The sequence below is a fragment of the Cydia splendana genome, chromosome 8 (genome assembly GCF_910591565.1).
Source record: "Cydia splendana chromosome 8, ilCydSple1.2, whole genome shotgun sequence".
In the NCBI taxonomy this organism is placed as follows: domain Eukaryota; kingdom Metazoa; phylum Arthropoda; class Insecta; order Lepidoptera; family Tortricidae; genus Cydia; species Cydia splendana.
Genome location: NC_085967.1, coordinates 2636276 through 2656987, shown reverse-complemented (window position 1 = coordinate 2656987; position 20712 = coordinate 2636276). Strand labels below are relative to the sequence as shown.

The following is a 20712-nucleotide window of genomic DNA, read 5'->3' as shown; positions in this document are numbered from 1 at the left end:
CATCCGATATCGGATCGGATAATGTGAAAGTGCTCTAAGGTCTACGAATTATCAGTAAACAGTATGGAAGATGTTACTCATTCAATCATAGTAACTTTATGTATGGTGTTAACATTATTTGCCGAATGGCAGTCACGAGGTTATGTTTCCCTACATTTGTTTAACAATACAGAATATATAAAGATACATTTGTGACAATGAAGCGTTAGCTTTGGTTAGACCAATACAGCCGAATCGACCCGCACTGGGTATGGCACTTGAGTTACGTTACCTTACGAATTACAACGAACCAATCATTATATTTATATCTCAATTTAATGGCGCGAAATTTAATCATTACTAAAGTTCACAAACATTGTTAGTCTTAAACAAAGATTCATTGAAGTAATTTTTATCAAGCAGAAACGTCTGCGAGCGATACTATAGTTCGTTTTTTTTAGCATTAGAAATAAGGTAAACAATCTTGATGTGTCTTAATTTTAATCGAAAAACACATTTTAAATGAGTTACAGCAAATATGTAACAACTATGAATCTAATACAATCATTTATATTCTTCTGCTTTCATAAGTAATAGTTACTGATTTTTAAAAAGTATTTTTCAATTAAAAGACATGTCAAGATCGCTTACCTTCTTTCAAGTTCTTTCTAATGCTAAAAAAACGAACTATATTTTTTTTAATATAATAAAATTCATTGATTGCGAAGATGAGTAAAGTCTAAGAAAAAAAAGTGTCCCCGAGTTTGATAGCTGAAGTAGATGGCGCTGTACTGCACCATCTTTTGTGATAATTTTGAAGAATTTTGCTCATCTTTATTTTCGAATTTTCTCTTCTATATGTATGTATGTATAACATATAATCGACGAATTTTTGACTTTAAGACTGAAGTATAGAATTATATGTACTCACTCTTGATAAACCTTCATTATTTTTAATCGAGTAACAAACGCGAAGAATACAATGTGAAACTTTAATAATCATTAAGCTCAATAATAACAACTACCTACAAGTGTATATGGTATACTACAGTAACTTATCTTGTAATAGATTTATACCTACACCAACATAATTTCATACATTATCGTTTTGCACACTTGTGCAGTTAAGGAACAATTTGTCAGAAACTAAAATTATGTATATTTTTTTTCTGTATTTACTTATATCATGGCTGAAATTTAGCCAATGTCAAATCACATTAGATCGAGTTTTTACTTTTGTAAACCATTTTTTATAATTGAATTGAAAAGCAACCTTAAACCTTGGAGAATAACGTTCATATTTCTTTACCGGGCAACAGACCCCAGTCACAATATATTCTCATCTCATACAAATTGTCACTGGGGATGTATTTAACGTTATTTCTATTAACACGATTTTCATAGCCTCTCATAAAATCTAATATATATTTTCTTACGCAAAAATGTAATATAATCTCAATGCAATAAGAGTGATACCACTGAGGTGTTACAATATGAAATGCATTTAAAAATATCATACCTACTCATTTTCATTTTTATATAAAAAGCATTTGATTGACAAATCCTAACTGAACAAAGTTCTAACTCTTAGGATAACGAACACAACATTATTTTAATGAAAACGTTATTATTTTCATTTTAATTCATGTAAATACTTTTTAATACATAATCACGAACACATTTCACTCATCGAAAATTTATTTCACATCCAAAAAGCAAAATAACTATAAAAAATAATACTTTTACGGAAGCGAGTCTTATACACAACCAACACATACTCGTACTTATAATAATCAACCATATTGGAGTCGAAATAATGTAGCAAAAGTTCTTCATATCATTTGCTAATAATTAATTGGTTTATGATTGGGACTGTGTTTATTTATGTTTCTTGTCTCAGTGTACACAGCACTGCACACACAGTTCAATTATTATTTCCAATATCGTCGGGGGTAGTGCAATACCGCGTAATTATAGATGGTCAAGCAAATCTTGTCAGTAGAAAAAGGCGCGAAATTCAAATATTCTACGAGACGATATCCATTCGCGCCTACATTTTTCAAATTTGCCGCTTTTTTCTACTGACAAGATGTGCTTGACCAACTATAACAAATGTTACTGCATTTGGAAAGTTCCAATTACCTTGTACATTATTGAAATTTCGAACTCTGTAGAATTTGTTAGTTGCGTGGTATTGCACTATGCCCGATGATATGTCACTTCTACTAGGAATCAAGATGGAACTGTGAATGTACACAGAGCGTAATGTGCGGCCAGTTTCATGAGAGCTTGTATATTTTAAGTAAAATTAGTTAAAAAGAGGCTTGTATCATAGGTTAGTCAGTATGTAGACACAACTTTATTGTTAAAACAATAAGAGCGTGTGTAGATCAATTTGATCATCTCCTGCTGATTGTACAAGCTTTTATGAAACATGAACTAAATCATTAAAATATACAAATGGTTCTTTCAGCTCATATCTTAACATAATTTAACCAAGAGCCCCGAATTATTTATATGCAGGTATGTAAACAAACGTACTTTACGCCGTTTCACTCAACTGACAAAGTTCCAGCTCACATCACAGTGTAATTTTTAAGCTTCTTCACTTACTCAAATCGTGTCGAGTCGTCATAAGTGTTGCTCAGACACTTTAACGAGTCGCAGCAAAATAGTGTTAAAGCCACTCACACTAAGGTCCACAGGTCCACACCACTCACACCGTGGTGTAGCGCGGTGTTCGCTAGGAGTCGACGTGGAAGTGCGTCACCAGCAGCTTGGTGGCGCGCGCGAGCTCGTAGGCGGCGTCGCGCACGGCGTCCAGCGCCGCCGCCGCGCCGCACGCCGCCGTCAGCGCGTCGCCGCTGCTGCGGAGCGAGCTCAGCACGACCTCTAACTCGCGGTCTGAACATGTCTGCACAAAATAACATTGATGATATTAACGATTGTTAACGACAGCAAAAACCGTCTGTATCACCGACAAATCCTGATTTTGCAAAAAACATACAACTTGATAATAAACTATACCTGAGGAAACAATGTCAGTAGCGCCCTAACTGCCTTCCGTATACCCTCTGCACGCTCACTCAATCTCGCGGGGCCGAGTTCTCGCGCCGCCGCCCACAGTTCCTGTATTTATTACAATTATTGGTTATACAATATCAGCCGAAATATGTGACTCTCCACGGGAAAAGGTACCTTATGACGGCTGGCGCTTACGTTGCATAGCACCGCAATAGTATTGGAGCGGCGTTAATAATAGCGTAAGCGCCAACCGCCATAAGGTACCTTTACCCGTGGGACGTCACATATATGTAATTTACAAATGAAAATGTCATTCAAGGCTTCCAGTGCCCAAGCTGGGATTGAACCAGGTTTTCTGAATTCACAAAAAAACACATATTAAACGAAATAATTTGATTTGTCCCCTAGTAGCAGTACTAAGTACTTTTTTTACGAACCTGTATGCCTCGCGTCACCGCCTCAGCCCGTCGATGGACCATTTCTGCTGTGGGTAGCACTTCACTGGACTCTAACACGCTCTGTGTCAGCGAGCGATCGAGACTCGAGAGGGTCGTTAGCTGCAAACATTCCAAGTGGATTCTAGGTTTTGGAAAGCTACAGGAAAATCACTAGCGTTTCAGAAAACTTCTGATGACTGTAAATGTCGCGACAAGTTCCTTAAAATAAATAAAAAAGATTGTCTTAAAATAAAGACATCCTTTGAAATCCCTGCAAATCCTGGTCACGGCACCAAAATGTAACGCCAGATCTCCAATTATACTCAAGAGCCATAAAAACTGGTAACTTTGTATAAAATATACATAATAGTGATACGTTTTCATTACCCTTGACTGGACATGACTTTTATTTCATTCTTTCAAAATATGCAATTTGTAAGGACAGTTAACAAAATCATGATTACAAATTAAACATAATCAATTTACAAGCCTATATCAACCAGATGACTATTTACTATTATCCAGTGAAGTGTTAAATCTATTACGTCTTTTAATAGACATCACCACACCGTGTTTTATAAATTTAAGTTAGATCAAACTACTTGTAAGGCTTCTAACTACTAAGCGACTAAAATTAGTATAATTAATGATTAGTACCTGATGTTTAGTAACGTGCCAGTTATTCTTTGGTCCCTCCCTAGTCTCATACATACTGACCGGTCGCTGGGAGCTCTTGAGGGCCTGTTTTAAGTCCGCCTCTTCGGCGCTAAGCGTGAGTTGGTCTGTCTCGAGACTCCGGCCCCTCTCGGGGGGCTTGCAGGCCGTATCTAAGCCGTTGTCGAAACTAGAAACGTTGTCAGTTATGTCTGTTTGTGAGGTTAAGCTGTTGTTGTCGTCTATACTGTTTGTTTTTAAAACGCTGTTTTCTTTAGTGAGTTGTTCGACTATAGTTTGTAGGTTCTTTAGTTGGTTCTTAAGCTCTGTAATGGTCGAGTCTCTGCTGTCTAGTTCTTTTTTAAGGGTTTTGACGTCTTCTTTGCCGTGTAGAGATGTGAAGCGAAGGTCGGAGCTGGTCGAGTGCTCGATGGGGAGAGAAGGGTTGTAGGTTGAGGAGACGGTCTCGCCGGCTCGCGGGTCTAAACCCATCTGCAGGCACACAGGTAAATTTATAGCTATGAATGAATAAGCAAGTGTATTGTGTTTTATTGTTTTCTTTTTTTAAAAGGAGAAGCAAATTTTGCATTTAGCTTATACAAGTTACGAGCAGTGAGTAAGTTAATTTCTTTAATTGCTTAGATTTTGACTACTATATTTGTAAATATGTAGACATCTTATCTAAATAAATACTTACATCGAGGTCGATGGGCGCGAGCGCAGCGTAGTCATCATCTGATGCGACGGAATCGTACAGCGGTTCGTCGTCTGACATGTGAGATACGTGCTTCAAGTGGCTGGCTGACAGCAGCGGATTCAGCGGGCCCATTAATGCTGTGTAGGAAATTCGTTCTTAATACGAGAAAAAACTGCAGAGCAGTAACTGAAGGAAAGCTCGCTTCTATTGTGATCAATTTCCATTACTTTATTTGGTGTATAAATTCTACACAAATCCTGGTCACTATATGAAATACAAATTCTTCGTTACTATTTTAAGCTTTATCCTACGAATGATCGCTAAAATGTCTGATGGATCCACAGAGAAGACATCCTCCAGACTGAGCATAGTAGCTCTACCCCCTCTGCCACAAATACGGTAGTTTTACTCCATTTTCGAGTCGAAAGTGTCTTGTGTCGAAAGTGTGACGTCCGTGTCTTTGAACGGACCAATCACGGCACGGGAACTCGCTCACCTCGTCCCCCGCACCCCCGTATTTTTGGCAGCATCGGTTTCATGAAATAACTGCTCTAAACTCCGTCTAGAGGATTCCTAGTCTCTGGATTGGTCCTTGATCATGAAGACTATTTTAAACCATATCTCTTTGTAATAAGATCACTCTAAGAACAAATAATCACTCAAAAATGTAACATGCAACAGTACCGTGCGGGTGCAGAGAAGCGATGTGCTGACGACGGGTGGCGTCTAGTAACACGTCTCGGCATAGAGCACCAAGTTCCACGCAGGATAATCGCGCCAGCTTCTGTCTGCCTTGGTTCCGCGGCGCTGATAACGCTGGGTTCACTGGGAGGAATACTACGCCGCATCGCTCTAGTCCTGTTCCGCTGGTCTGCCATACTGCGCACACGATAATGAACGGTTAAATAATCTATTTAGCTCTTACGATGAACTGAAATCGTTTGGAAAGGTCTTCAAAGGTCTTCAGTATTAGTCAAAGTCAAGTCAGTTTAATAATCAAAATTTTATCAACCAGAATACCTAAGTGTATTATATTCATATTCAGGAAGTAAATATACAACTAAAATTTGCAAAAAAATAATTGCAGCAATAGTTATGAAACTCACTGGCTTCAGTTTCTCTCCGGTCGATCTCGTCGTAGATATCCATCACTAACTCTTCAAATAAGTGATTTGGTAGCTGAAAAAAAAAAAACAAGATATCATAATACTTTGTTTACGGGGGGCAAATTATCATAACTATCCTGGTCACGGCACCAAATTGTAGTAATTTAAAAACAAGCAAGTTTATAGGAAATAGTCAATAAGTAGGTACTGAACTATATAAAAAAGAAAAAGGAATCTGCCACATACTTCTTTTATTTCCTACTACGCAACATTTATCCGCACAAGCATATTCAAAACGTATTTAGAAATTAAGACACATTTGAACCTAAACATTAAAGCCATACAAACCTTAAAGTTACAGAAGTCTATGTAATTGTATACTTACAAGTTGCAGTTTTCCCCGGGCAGCCTTAGCAACGTCAGTCATTTCATGCGCATCCGATGCCCGTGGCACGGCGAAGTGTTTCCCAGTGGCATGGTCTGGGCGCGAACCCGTCAGGAATTGTATGAGGCGGTCGGTGGCTTCGTATACTAGTTCTACCATTCGGGCGGCGAGTTCTGTGTGCCCGCCTTGTCTGCAAACAACGATAAATAAGTCAGGGAAGTGTACGCACAGCTGCAAAATTGCATAACCAATTATGAATGGAATTTTGCAGCTCGCTGTACAGTGTGCACTTTTTAAACAGATAGTGGCAGCTACCGAAAATGCTTTTTCTCAAAAATGGACGGCAAAGTCAACTTTGCCGTTTAAAATATAATCGCGAAGTGCGGAGTTTATGGTCAGTCAAAAATTAAAAAGTTAAAATACATTGCAGTCTCGATTTTGGGACTGCAATGTTGCATAGAAATTCCATTATTTGTCGAGAGCCAAACTTTTTAAAAGTTGAAATGGCCATATCAAATGAAGGCACAGGCCCATTAAACAGCCAAACAGATGATTAGTACTAACTAATTATTATAATGTTGGTACCGCGACTATTTAGCTGTCTCAAATAGCTTGGCGTATTTTCGGCAGAAAAATACACTTCTATTTTAAAATTAAAAAAAAGCGGCAAAGCAAACTTTTTTATACAGTTTCTACTTTTTTAGTGAAAATATATACGTAAGAACGTTGCTTCTGTAAAATATTTCTAGTATATTTATATTTCTTGCACCATTTTTGAGAAAAGCACTATATATGACTCGGCTGGAAGGCTACTTGCTGGCTTCGGATTCAATTAAACGGACTCCCAAGGTCGTCCGTTTAAAACGAATCCTCAGCCTGCAAGTAGCTACTTCCGAGCCTCGACATTAATGTACTATTAGGTATCCTAACTCCTAAGATCATTTTCTTAGGTCTCCTAAGACAGTTATCTAATATATTTAAATTAACAAAAATGAATTCTAGACGTTTAAATAGGACTTTTTAGGACTGACGTTTGATTGGCGTACAAAATAGCATGTCATAAATTTAGCATTCTTTCATTTATGGCTGCCTCTCCCAAATGCCTATCTCTATTATGGTCTCTAGCAGAGAGATATCAGGTAACGGCCCTCACTAACCTGTAGTCAGGGAGTGAAAGTAAATGATATAGGAAGATTACCTAGCAGCATCAATAGGTGTGAGTCCATCGCGGTCGCGCGCAGTGGGGTCGGCGCCCCACGCCGCCAGCAGCTCGGCCTGCGCCGGCTGCCCCGCCCGACATGCCACGTGTAGGCAGGTGTTACCTTTCTCCTGAGAAACACAAGAATAAATCAAATAACAACTTAAATCTTGTGTGACTGAATGCAGAGTCTGAATGAAATATACAAACCTGATGGTAGTAGTTAGGGTCCGCGCCCTGCGCCAGCAACCGCATGGCGGTGTCGAGCGAGGCGCTCCGGACTGCGCTGTGCAGCTGCCTCGCCAGCTCCGCTGGGGGTTCGTCCCGTCGTGCTCGGAGCACGTAGGCTAACCGGAGGTGCTTCGATAGGATGAACTCCGACTTTATAGGGCTGGAAAATTATTTTGTTATTAAATTACGAATCTAAACGAAGTCACCAAAAAAACGATTTTCAAACGATATTTAACCCGTGAAGGTTTTAATTTACTTAGGCCCACTTGCACCATTCCACTAACCCGGGGTTAACCGGTTAAACCTGGAGTTGCCATGGATACAAGTACAATTTGACACTAAGTTAACTGTTTAACCGCTTAACCCCGGGTTAGTGGGATGGTGCAAGTGGGCCTTACTGACGTAATAAAAACACGCAAAGTACGTAGTAGTATTACGTAATAGTAGTAGTGAGTAGTTCTATTGTTTCTTTAAATTACAAAGGGTTTTTAATTATAAACTTCATAACAATAAAGATTTCGCCTTGTTCAAAGGTTCTATTATGTTATAACATAAAGTAGGAGTAATTAATCACGTTCGTATGAACAAGGTCACAAGCAAACTTACTGTAAAGGATCTTTAGGTTGTGGCTTCTTGCGGAGATGTTTGGGTGCTGAAGTGTCAAGTAGGGAGTGCTCCCATATGCTGTTCACATTTTGAGCAGTGAGAGCTTGGACCATCTGTGAACAGACATATAAATGTAGAAAGTGTTTTATATCAAAATAGCATAAAATTTTACACAATCCTACCAATAATCTTTTTTCTCTAAATATAATTTGTCAGATTATATTTCATATATGTTTTTTTTTTCCCTAGCCTACTTTGGTGTCCCACTGCTGGGCAAAGGCCTTCCCTCGTTTTTTCCACTCGACCCTGTCATCGGCATTTTCCCACCATTTGGGGTAGAATGCGTCCAAGTCGTCCCGCCATCTCCTTTTCGGTCTGCCTAAACTCCGGCCTGCACCGTCTATTGTGTTCCGTGGGTCCCACTCAGTAACCATTTTGGCCCACCTTTCTGGGTGCATGCGGCAGACATGTCCAGCCCAGTCCCACTTAAGCTTAGCGGTCTTGACGCCTACATCTACAACTCTAGTTCTGGAGCGTAGTTCCGTGTTTCTGATCCGATCAGTTCTGCGAACACCTAATATACTACGCTCCATCGCACGCTGGCAAACCTTGAGTTTCGATTTTAGAGCCTCAGTTAATGACCAAGTTTGTGCACCGTAGGTTAGGATGGGCAGGATGCACATGTCAAGGAGTTTGCGCTTAAGACACAAGGGAAGGTCGCCCTTCATTAGCGCTTTCATGGACCAGAAGCTCTTCCAGGCGTTCTCGATACGTCTATCGATTTCGATAGAACGCCTGTTCTCGAAGGATGCTATCTGGCCCAAGTAAACGTACTCGTCGACATATTGTATATCCTGCCCATCCACCACAATGCTATGTTTAGCTTGATTGGTCATCAACTGAGTTTTCGCTCTATTCTTTGTAAGTCCAACCTCAAGGCTCGCCGTGCTGAGGTCTTGCAGCATTTGTTGCAGATGTGATGACGTATGGGAGAAGAGGACTATGTCGTCAGCAAAGCGCAGGTTTGATAACCTCTTGCCACCGACTTCAATGCCCATCGTCTCCCATGAGACCGCTAGCTTTTGAAATATCTCCTGGAGACAACTGGTGAACAATTTTGGAGATAGCGGATCGCCCTGTTTGACGCCTTTCCCTATTCTGAATACGGGGCCGGGTGCGTGCAATTTAATGCTAGCTGTGCGAGACAATTTAAAAGGGCCCTGGTTCTGACCGTGTCTCCACATTAAAACAACTCACTGCAACTTGTATTAAAATAAATTTATTTCAGCTCCACCAAAACTTACATTTTTATATCATGACAACTCAATCTCTTCTCTTGTTTCTATTCCATTGTTTCCTATCATAGACAAGAGTACAGTAAAAAAACCTAAAGAGTTTTAATATAAATATAACTTGTGTTCGGTTATGAACATGTTGGGGGCCTAGCCAAAAAACAACACTTACAATGTTAAAAATCAACAAAAATTAAACCTTAACTAACCTCAGCATTATCGCTAAATTATAAACAAATGAATAAAACAGTTTACCTAACTGTAATCTATTGGTAAGGGACACACCTTGGTAACACTCGTTTTAACAATGGAACCTTTTGCTGTTTTTACATGCAAGGCTCGAACCTTACCATCTTTACCAGGTTTAACATCAACAATTCGACCTACTGGCCAACACAACGGAGAGGTATTATCTTCCCTCAACAAAACTAAAGTGCCTATTTCTAGGTTGGGAGACTCATTTCTCCACTTTGGCCTACTCTGCAGCATAACCAAGTATTGCTTATGCCATTGCCGCCAAAAATGTTGCTGCAATTGAACACATTGTTTCCAAAAACTTAATCTACCTATATTTACATCTGTAATATCCGTTTCTGGATAAGAAGTCAGTGAACTACCAGTGAGAAAATGTCCAGGAGTTAAATAGGTCATATCACTAGGATCCCTAGACATAGGGGTCAACGGCCTAGAATTCAAAATGGCTTCGAATTGAACCAAAATCGTGTACATTTGCTCATAGGTAAACACCGTGTTACCAATTACACGTTTCATGTGATATTTAACACTTTTAATACCAGCTTCCCACAAACCACCAAACACTGGGGAATAAGAAGGAATGAAATGAAAGGATATTCTTTCAGAACTAGAAAAGTCAACCACAGCTGATTGGTGATTAGCGGAATTTTGAAGGTCATACAATTCCTTAAGAACATTTTCCGCGCCCTTATAATAGGCTGCATTGTCACAATATATTTTAGTAGGTTTGTTTCTACGAGATATAAATCTTTTAAGACAACCTAAAAAAGTATCAGTTGTCATATCAGATGCCAATTCAATGTGAATGGCTTTTGTAACAAAGCATACAAAAATCACAACATAAGCCTTTGTGATTACAGGTTTCCTAATTCTAGTCTGCTTTACATAAAAAGGACCGGCATAGTCCGTGCCCACTATTTGAAATGGACGAGTCATATTTACACGATCAAGTGGTAGAGAACCTGTCGTGACGTCTATACATATGCAAGGTTGACAACCAAAGTATCAACCATGCCCGAGTTCTAACGAGACATAACGACAAGATATATCTGAAAATATACAACATAATACTACAGAGTGAGAGATGAAGTGATTTCCAGATTTATACTCTGATTTAGATTCTAATACAATGTACATTCTATTCTGATTGTTTGGCGGAGATTCTTTCTCCGCCGCGGGCCTCCACAACTCCCCTTATAGCCCGACCCTGTCCACTCACAACCATTTGGCTTATTCTTGGCTGTTTCTATTCTAATTCTCATTCTTCATTCTTAATTATCCCTTCATCTCTCTCATCTGATTACTGATGAAACTATATTTCTAACACTCACCGATTTAAACCCGCAGGTCATCTTTCTTTCTATCCAACTTATTTCCCCGCCACACGAACGTTGTTCCGTTGGGAAAAAAAAACGTCTTCTTCTTCCTACTGTCAAAGATTCGTTAACCGTTTTAAACATTCTGTCAGTGCTGCCAGTATAAACAATTAAAACTGTCCAAGGCATACACTTACCTGCTATTTTGTTGAGGATCGCGTATGTCGCGACAGAACCCATTAATTGAGTAGCATTTTTTGCCTTAAGTCGAAAACATTTTATACATTTATACAAAACGGACTTTAGTTCTCTGTTGGCATTCAAAATCCAATATTTTTCATTTAAGGTACTCAATAACAAAGTAGCACCAGCATGTTTTAACCTCAAGTGTTCATTATGAATTATTATTTTTGTGACATGAGAACCTTTGGGCAATATAATCGGGTGCTTTTGGTCATAGGAAAATCCTGCATTTTGCAATCTACCACCTACACGTAACAATCCCTCAGAATCAAGAAAAGGATGCAAACTGTTTAAGCCAGACTTTAATGGCAACTTATTATTTAAGTCTTCAATATCATTACAAAAGAACTTTCTTTGCTCACATTTAATTATCATGCGCAACGCAGAGTCTAATTCTTGGGGAGATAAATATCCCTGACGTTTGTTAATATTTTCATTTTTGCAGTTAAATACAAATCTAAGGAGATAACCTACAATCCTTGTCAATTTGTTTATATTTGAATATTTATGTATTAAAGCATCCATCGAGCTAGAACTTACATCTACACAAGTATGACAGGTTTCAGTTGTAGGTTTTAGCTCTGGTACATCAGATTTTAAAATGTCATGTTCTACAGGTTTATGATGGTAAGTAGGGTCAGACAAAAACTTTGGCCCATGCCACCAAATGTCACATTTTTCCAATAATTGGGGCTCTACACCACGAGATAATATATCTGCGGCATTATCATGCGTATTTACATAATGCCATTCAAAGTCGGAGGATAGCTTATTAATCTTATCAACTCTGTTACCTACATACACGTTAAGTTTTACTGGTAATGTTTTTAACCAAGCTAGTAAAATCATGGAGTCACTATAAAGGTGAGCGCTCACTGAGTATTTTAAGGACAGAGCATTGTACACCTTCCGAACTAGAATAGCAAGTAACAGGGCAGCATTCAGTTCCAATTTTGGGATGGTCAAGGATTTAGCCTTAGGATTGATGCGCGTCTTCGAGCACAAAAGATTCACCGAAACCTTGTTGTCAGCATCAATGACACGTAAGTACAAACAACATCCATGAGCAGCATTAGAAGCATCAGAAAATCCCACTAATTCTAAGGATTGCGCTCCTTGAATATTGATATTCCTAGCGATCGAGATGCTGGACATTTGAACTAAGCTATTGGCAAAGTCAACCCATTTTTTGTTAAGACCTTGAGGTAAAACCTCATCCCATTTCAACGATTCAAACCAAACCTGTTGCATTAATATCTTTGCCTGCACTAACACAGGGCCACATAATCCTAAAGGATCAAAAAATTTACTTATGAAGCTAAGCATCTGACGCTTCGTGTACTTTTCTTGAACCTCTTTAACAGGACACTTCATGTCGAGAGTATCAGTAATGACGTCATATGTCAATCCAAGAGTTTTAACATATTCATTATTTTTATCAAAGCTCCTACTATCGAGTTGATGCAATTCAACCGGTATGTCGCTTAAAATTTCTTGGTTATTAGAACACCATTTGTGTAGAGACAGACTAGCCAACTTCATTAGCCCTATCAACTCCTTTTTCATCTGCGCAAGCTCATTCAAATCATTAGAACCACACTGAATATCATCTACATAACACGTGTGCTTCAACACGAACGAAGCCAAGGGATATTGACTTTCATACCTTCGGGCTAATTCTAACAAACACCTACATGCTAAGAACGCAGAATTCTTTAAACCATATGTAACTGTCTGCAACTGTACACATTTGACTGACTCGTCAGGAGAATCGCGCCACAAGATATTTTGCAAACAACGATACTTATCCTCAATCAAAATTTGGCGATACATAGCCTTTATATCACACAATAATACATACCTGAAAGTTCTGAACAAAATCAGAATTTCAAAGAGATCCTTTTGAACCACCGGACCATTTAACAAAATGTCATTTAAACATATACCATTTTTTGTGACAGCACCAGCGTCAAAAACAGCCCTAACTGGTGTTGTTTTACTGGAACTGATCACAGGGTGGTGGGGCAGAAACATGACATTACCTGCACTTAAGTCATAATTAGACATGTCAAAATATTTAGCATGACCTTGGTCAATGTAATCCTGTATGAATTTTTTATATTTTTTACCTAATTCTAGATCGCGTGAAAACCGCTTTTCTAAATTGAAAAGTCGTTGCAAGGCGCTACTAAAAGAATCACCTAAGTCCAACTTGTCCAACTCAACCTTCACCGGCATGGCTACAGTGAACTTGTCATTTTCTAATTTAACTGACTCCTGAAAAATCTGTTCCGCCTGATCAACCTCTGTACCGGTTTCCCTAATGATGTCAGGTACTTTTTCACAATCCCAAAATTTGGACATTATATCAACAATGTCTTCAGAAGGTTGACAATCGTTTGACAGCAAGCAAACCTCACTTTGTTTAACACATGGGAAAGGTGGTTGCAAATCATCCCTAGCTACATTAAAATCAATAGGATTACCTTTAGATGTAACACAATAGTTACTTATAGACTTCTTGCCAGCAGGGAAGGGCAGCGCCCCGCCTACAATATGACCGAACCTCGTCTTCACCAAATATGGACCAACAGGTGTCAGCTGCCGGCACACATACTGGAACGCCTGGAAAAAGACGTCGGCACCTAATAATAGTGAATTCTCATTTGATTCATTGAACTTCTCATCAGCCAACTGGGCATAGGATGGAAAATCAAACTGAGACGTGTCAAATGTTTGCTGCGGAAGGGCACAAGTAATCTTCCTTGTCACACAGCATGACACATCAACTTTAAAATCACCCACGGTAGAGTAAATAACTAAATCAGCCTTTTGCGCAATATTATTGTCTCTTTCACACACACCAGTCACTACCTCATCAGTATCATATGTAGAAATACCTACTTCCTCAATCAGTTTTTCAGTGGCAAAATGTATCTGCGAGCAAGAGTCTAGAAGTGCTCTAGCGTGAGTAAAGGTACCATCCTTTTTCTTCAACTTCACAATTATAGACGGAAGCAATACACTTGCATTCCGAGGTCTAGCAGACAAACTCACATTTATGGATGAGTCGGTAGGCAAGCAACCATCATTTGATTTGCTTTTATTATTTACATTCTGAGAGGGTTCATCAGCCAAGGAAACATTAACTACCTTACCTTTGTTTGGCGAATGCAACAGAGTGTTGTGTACTTCATGACAAGTTGCACATTTCAATCTCATTAAACATCTACCTCGATGACCATTGAGACACAATTTACACAAATTGTTTGCATCAACAAACTCACATCGCTCCTTATAAGGGAGCAACTTAAACTTGGCGCATTCATATATTTTATGAGAATCTTGGCAATACTTACATGAGACTCCAGTGGCAGCTGCTGCACTCACAACAGATTTCACTGGCTTCTTCGTCTCCTCCGTCATTGTGGCTTCCAATGCAATTGCTCTTTTTTCTAGGAAAGTAAGCAATTCACACAAGTTAGGAACCTCTTTCATATCACGCTCAAGATGAAATCCACGATAAGTGTAGGAATCAATCTTCCTAGACAAAATATTGACCAATATAGTATCCCAGAACTCAACTTTTTCATTCAAGTTTTTTAATGCTGCAAGATGCATATTTACAGTTGACACTATGGAACGCAGCCCAGAAGCTGTACATTTTGTCAAAACTGGCATGTCAATGATACTATTGACATGAAAATTTATAATTTTTGGAATGTTGTTGTACCTATCGTCAATGAGTTTTAAGGCTACCTCATAATTTCCATTTGTAAGCATTAAATGTTTTATCAAATCTAAAACTCCTCCTGCCAAAAACGACCGTAAATAGTACAGTTTTTCGCAGGAGCTCAATTTTGCATCCATATCAATGACAGCTTTGAACATATTTATAAATGGGTGATAGTCCATCACACTCTGGCCATCAAAAGTTTTAATATTAATGCACGGAAGTTTTTTAAATTTACCTGCTTCTAGTCCGGAAGATGTCGATGTCTGTGCCGCAGGTAGTTCTGCAGTATGTAGGCGCGTATTTAACGTGGCGATACACAAATCGCATTTAGATTCGTACAATTCATACGACTCACCATCCTCAGGCTCAATAGCAAGGATTGCTCTATTGTACGCTTCGTAATCATTAAATGCTTTAATCACCCTTTCTTTTTTTTGAGCAAGCACTTCAAGTGTCGCTGTCGCGAATTCGTTTGAGGTACAAAATGTTTCTAACCTACTAATCGCCCCTTTTACATATCCCCGATTGGCCTTTAATTCCTTTAACTGAGCCATTTTGAACCTAAATAAGTTTGCGAACTTGTGCAGAACACTTGTATGACAATCTTCCAGCTTTCTATTGTTATGCTAACTATTAACTATATTAAATAAACAAGATTTACGTCCACCACAACACAACAAACAACACAAGGCGCCGGTGACCGGTGACAGTTCTGCGGTCGTTGACCCGTCGCGTTCGGATACTAGCAGGTGCTAGCAGCTCGTCCGAAGACTGTTTGCCGCAGGTCGCCTCACCGCGACGGAAACTATTAGAAATATATACACCAACACAGAAACCGCCTGATGTCCCCGCACGAACTGGCTCTGTTGAAAATCACGACGTTCCGAACAGACAAAATGCTCGTTCTTGTCTTGTTTAAGAATGAAGTCGTTCTCTTGAGAAGAAGAACAGCTACTAAAAATTCATCATCGTTGATGTAGCTCTTGATTTAAAACTTTTCATCTTTATTTGCAAAATGCAATCTTCTTAAAACAGCTTGAAGGACCAATTTTATGTGCGAGACAATTTAAAAGGGCCCTGGTTCTGACCGTGTCTCCACATTAAAACAACTCACTGCAACTTGTATTAAAATAAATTTATTTCAGCTCCACCAAAACTTACATTTTTATATCATGACAACTCAATCTCTTCTCTTGTTTCTATTCCATTGTTTCCTATCATAGACAAGAGTACAGTAAAAAAACCTAAAGAGTTTTAATATAAATATAACTTGTGTTCGGTTATGAACACTAGCTGTGCTATTGTTGTAAATATTTCCAACGAGTTCAACATATGCCTTGTCTATACCCTGATTCTGCATGGCGGAGAATATAGCGGAGTGTTTGACGCTGTCGAATGCTTTGCTATAATCAACAAAAGCAAGGTATAGAGGGACATTGAACTCGTTGGACTTTTCTATTATTTGATTAAGGGTGTGGAGATGGTCAGTGGTGGAGAAGGTAGGTCGAAATCCGGCTTGTTCGGGTGGCTGATGTTTGTCCCAAACATCATATATGTTATTATATCTTATTTCATAAGCACACTAATCAAATAACATTTATTACAATGAAATATAGTTGTAAATATATTGGGTTTGGTTGGGAATGCTATATAATATCCAAAGCATGTCACATATTATTAAAAGAGATTACTAATATGTTGCATAAAATTTATTGTCATATTTTACTTTCGCATAGCAACCCTTGGCAGAATCATCATTTCGCAGAATTACTTTTTGCAAAAGTTTCATGGCATACTGTTGTTTCGCACAATTTTGTAAAGCTGAATAATGCAATGGCATAATGTCAATTAGAAGAATAATCCTATAATCGAATAATTGTTTTGCCAAAAATTGCGTCGCATAATATTTACTTGGCATACTGTCTTTTCGCACAATTTCCTTAGGCAGAATAATTCATTGGCATAGTGTTGATGAGAATAATATTTTCCGTACCCTACTCCACCAATGAACACTTAATCCAACAGTTCCTATTGAGCAGGGGTCGCAGTTCTAACCTAACCTAACCTTCACTTCTGGCAGCAATTCCTTTTGTGTAGGGGTCGCAGTTCTAACCTACCTAACCTACAGTTCTGGAAGCAGTTTCTTTTGTGTAGGGGTCGCAGTTCTAACCTAACCTACAGTTCTGGAAGCAGTTCCTTTTGTGTAGGGGTCGCAGTTCTAACCTAACCTATAGTTCTGGAAGCAGTTTCTTTTGAGTAGGGGTCGCAGTTCTAACCTAATCTAACCAACGGTTCTGGCAACAATTTCTTTTGTGTAGGGGCCGCAGTTCTAACCTAACCTAACTTACAGTTCTGGCAATAATTTCTTTTGTGTTGGGGTCGCAGTTCTAACCTAACCTGTAGTTCTGGCAGCAATTCCTTTTATGTAGGGGTCGCAGTTCTAACCTAACCTATAGTTCTGGAAGCAGTTTCTTTTGAGTAGGGGTCGCGGTTCTAACCTAACCTACAGTTCTAGAAGCAGTACCTTTTGTGTAGGGGTCGCAGTTCTAACCTAACTTAACCTACAGTTCTGGCAACAATTTCTTTTGTGTAGGGGCCGCAGTTCTAACCTAACCTAACTTACAGTTCTGGCAATAATTTATTTTGTGTAGGGGTCGCAGTTCTAAACTAACCTAACCTGTAGTTCTGGCAGCAATTCCTTTTATGTAGGGGTCGCCGTTCTAACCTAACCTGTAGTTCTGGCAGCAATTCCTTTTATGTAGGGGTCGCAGTTCTAACCTTACATCCTGCGACCCATACATAAAAGGAATTGCTGCCAGAACTACAGGTTAGGTTAGGTTAGAACTGCAACCCCTACATAAAAGGAATTGCTGCCAGAACTATAGGTTAGGTTAGGTTAAAACTGCGACCCCTACACAAAAGAAATTGTTGCCAGAACTGTAGGTTAGGTTAGTTTAGAACTGCGACCCCTACACAAAAGGAACTGCTTCCAGAAGAGTAGGTTATGTTAGAACTGCGACCCCTACTCACAAAAAACTGCTTCCAGAACTAGGTTAGGTTAGAACTGCGACCCCTGCACATAAGGAACTGCTTCCAGAACTGTAGGTTAGGTTAAGTTAGAACTGCGACCCCTGCACAAAAGGAACTGCTTCCAGAATGTAGGTTAGGTTAGAACTGCGACCCCTACACAAAAGAAACTGCTTCCAGAACTGTAGGTTAGGTTAGGTTAGAACTGCGACCCCTACACAAAAGGATTTGCTGCCAGAAGTGTAGGTTAGGTTAGGTTAGAACTGCGACCCCTGCTCAATAGGAACTGTTGGAGTAGGTGTTCATTGGTGGAGCAGGGTACGGAAAATATTATTCTCATCAACACTATGCCAATGAATTATTCTGCCTAAGGAAATTGTGCAAAAAGACAGCATGCCAAGTAAATATTATGCGTCGCAATTTTTGGCAAAACAATTATTTGATTATAGGATTATTCTTCTAATTGACATTATGCCATTGCATTATTCAGCTTTACAAAATTGTGCGAAACTACAGTATGCCATGCAACTTATGCAAAAAGTAATTCTGCGAAATGATGATTCTGCCAAAGGTTGCTATGCAAAAGTAAAATATGACAATAAATTTTATGCAACATATTAGTAATCCATCCTTTATAACAGGAAATACAGCTAAGCACCAACAGGAAAACACAAATCTAAATTGGTTAATTGTCCATTCATCAAGCGACAACTGAGTCATGTTAATCCAAGTCATACACATGACAATACTGCAAATGAATAGGGACAGTAATGTGACCCTACTAGCTCAGTTAATTAAGGTACTTTCCATTGGCTCTATTGAGTAAATACTTACCATCTGAATTAAACTTTAGTATGGAACTCTCCAATTAAGTAATAAACTAAAACATCATCAAGGATGCAAAATAGATATTTATTCTATACATACTAAAGTGTGTATTTATTACTAAAGAGCGATTTTGAAAACATTTATAGGTACCCCTAATATAAATATACTTACAAGAGATAAATATTCTATAGTTATATTGAATGTTATGATTGAATATATTCCCTTTAAAACATCCATCATGAAAATTTATTAAAATGCTCCCCCAAATTGGACAAATAATGAGCATATCCAGTTAGGATATAAATAGGGCTTTTCATATTAATGATAAGCGTATATCATCTTTGAAAAAACAAAATATTTTGGAGACTTACAGCCAGAAGTGACGGTGGCCATGTGCCCTGCCGCAGGGATTTGACATGTGATATATGGCGTCCCATGCTGCGGTGCACACTGCAGCATTCCGCACACAGTAGCAGACCTCGGTTGATCGACGCCCACGAAGGATCTATGACAAATGTGAGTTATACAACCTTCACAACAATATGGTTGTTATAGTATAGATTAAGTCACTTAAAAATAAAATATGGTCATTGGCTTTTTTAAATAAGGAGAACTTGAAGTGTTGTTGTTTCTTAAGCATCATCCGTATTCATAGAATCACAAAAAATTGCTATCAATCGAAAGGTTGATTGACACATGAGCCTCCTCAATATTCTAACACATTTCTGAGAGAATACTGCGTAAGTTTTTAGCTTAAATGCTAAATTGCCTAGACCAGAATCATTGATCTAGCTCCTCAAACAGAGAGACCTCATTTCTTAATTGCTATTGCCCTTACTGACCCGATGCTCCGCAATCTGCACACACCTCCACCGACGAGCGGTGCTTCGACCGCGAAATCATCATTTTCACTTATATTATGGAAGACAGCAGTCTCTGAAGGACTAACGGTGTAGGAAACTATAATTAAAAACTAGTTAAAGACCACAACTAATTTGATACAAAAATAAAACATTTTACGAAACGTCAAGTCAAATCAAATCAATGCTACCAACAAAGCGATAAAAAAGTTAGTGATGTGAAAAGTTTAATTTTGGTATCGACGATACCAGATCTATTCGTTGAAATAGTACCTTCGAATCTGAATAATTTGTATAAAATTTAAAAATATTTAATTGCTTTTTGTAACGTACGTTATGTACGAAAATCTGCAGGATTTTTTTATAAGTTATAATATATCTGGAGATCGTGTGAAACTATCTTAAATGTGCCATAGATCACAACTTTAACTTTTAAAAGATTTTAATGTCATTAGCCATGGAAATTATAAACAGCCAAATTTGACACTAAAACCAGTGTTGCCAACTTGGCATAAATGATGCCAGATTTGGCATATTTTCACTCGCTTTGGCACCAAAATTTTCCATTTAGCATCTGGCATATTTTTTAGCATAATTTTGTCTAAGCTAAGTTTGCACCAACTTGGCAGCAACAATATGCGCCATCGCCTTATGTGGTTCATATGAATTTTGACTTTTGTGGGCGGATGGACGTCGACGGATGTATATATTTTTTTTAATGGCAAATAAATTCAGTTAAATTGACCTCTGATTTTTTTGTGGATTGACATACTTGAGTTCCGTTTTGCAGATTTGATCAGACAATTTAATCAGGTTGGGCGAAAATTGTCCCATCTGG

The 20712-nt window shown here is 38.6% G+C and overlaps 1 protein-coding gene and 1 long non-coding RNA gene across 3 annotated transcripts; both read right to left on the bottom strand.

Annotated features, from left to right (window-relative positions):
• Positions 1 to 2586: 2586 nt before the first annotated feature.
• LOC134792670 (ARF GTPase-activating protein Git) lies at positions 2587 to 20114 on the bottom strand. 2 transcript variants are annotated; one of them, XM_063763933.1, is made up of 13 exons: positions 19857 to 20114; positions 19386 to 19519; positions 8318 to 8430; positions 7691 to 7871; positions 7481 to 7611; positions 6283 to 6472; positions 5898 to 5970; positions 5476 to 5670; positions 4792 to 4928; positions 4158 to 4586; positions 3441 to 3560; positions 3007 to 3108; positions 2587 to 2893 (listed from the first exon to the last, which is right to left on the bottom strand). In XM_063763933.1, exons 1-13 carry the CDS (start codon positions 19918 to 19920, stop codon positions 2723 to 2725), a joined length of 2040 nt encoding a protein of 679 aa, XP_063620003.1. In that variant the 5' UTR covers positions 19921 to 20114; the 3' UTR covers positions 2587 to 2722. The 2 variants fall into 2 exon arrangements, with proteins under 2 accessions (XP_063620003.1, XP_063620002.1); XM_063763932.1 differs by having other exon boundaries at positions 2589 to 2893; positions 4098 to 4586; positions 19857 to 20113.
• Positions 10722 to 15199, bottom strand: LOC134792675 (uncharacterized). Its single transcript, XR_010144470.1, has 3 exons — positions 14783 to 15199; positions 11417 to 14048; positions 10722 to 10826 (listed from the first exon to the last, which is right to left on the bottom strand). It is a non-coding gene; the product is annotated as an uncharacterized LOC134792675 (long non-coding RNA).
• Positions 20115 to 20712: the final 598 nt, after the last annotated feature.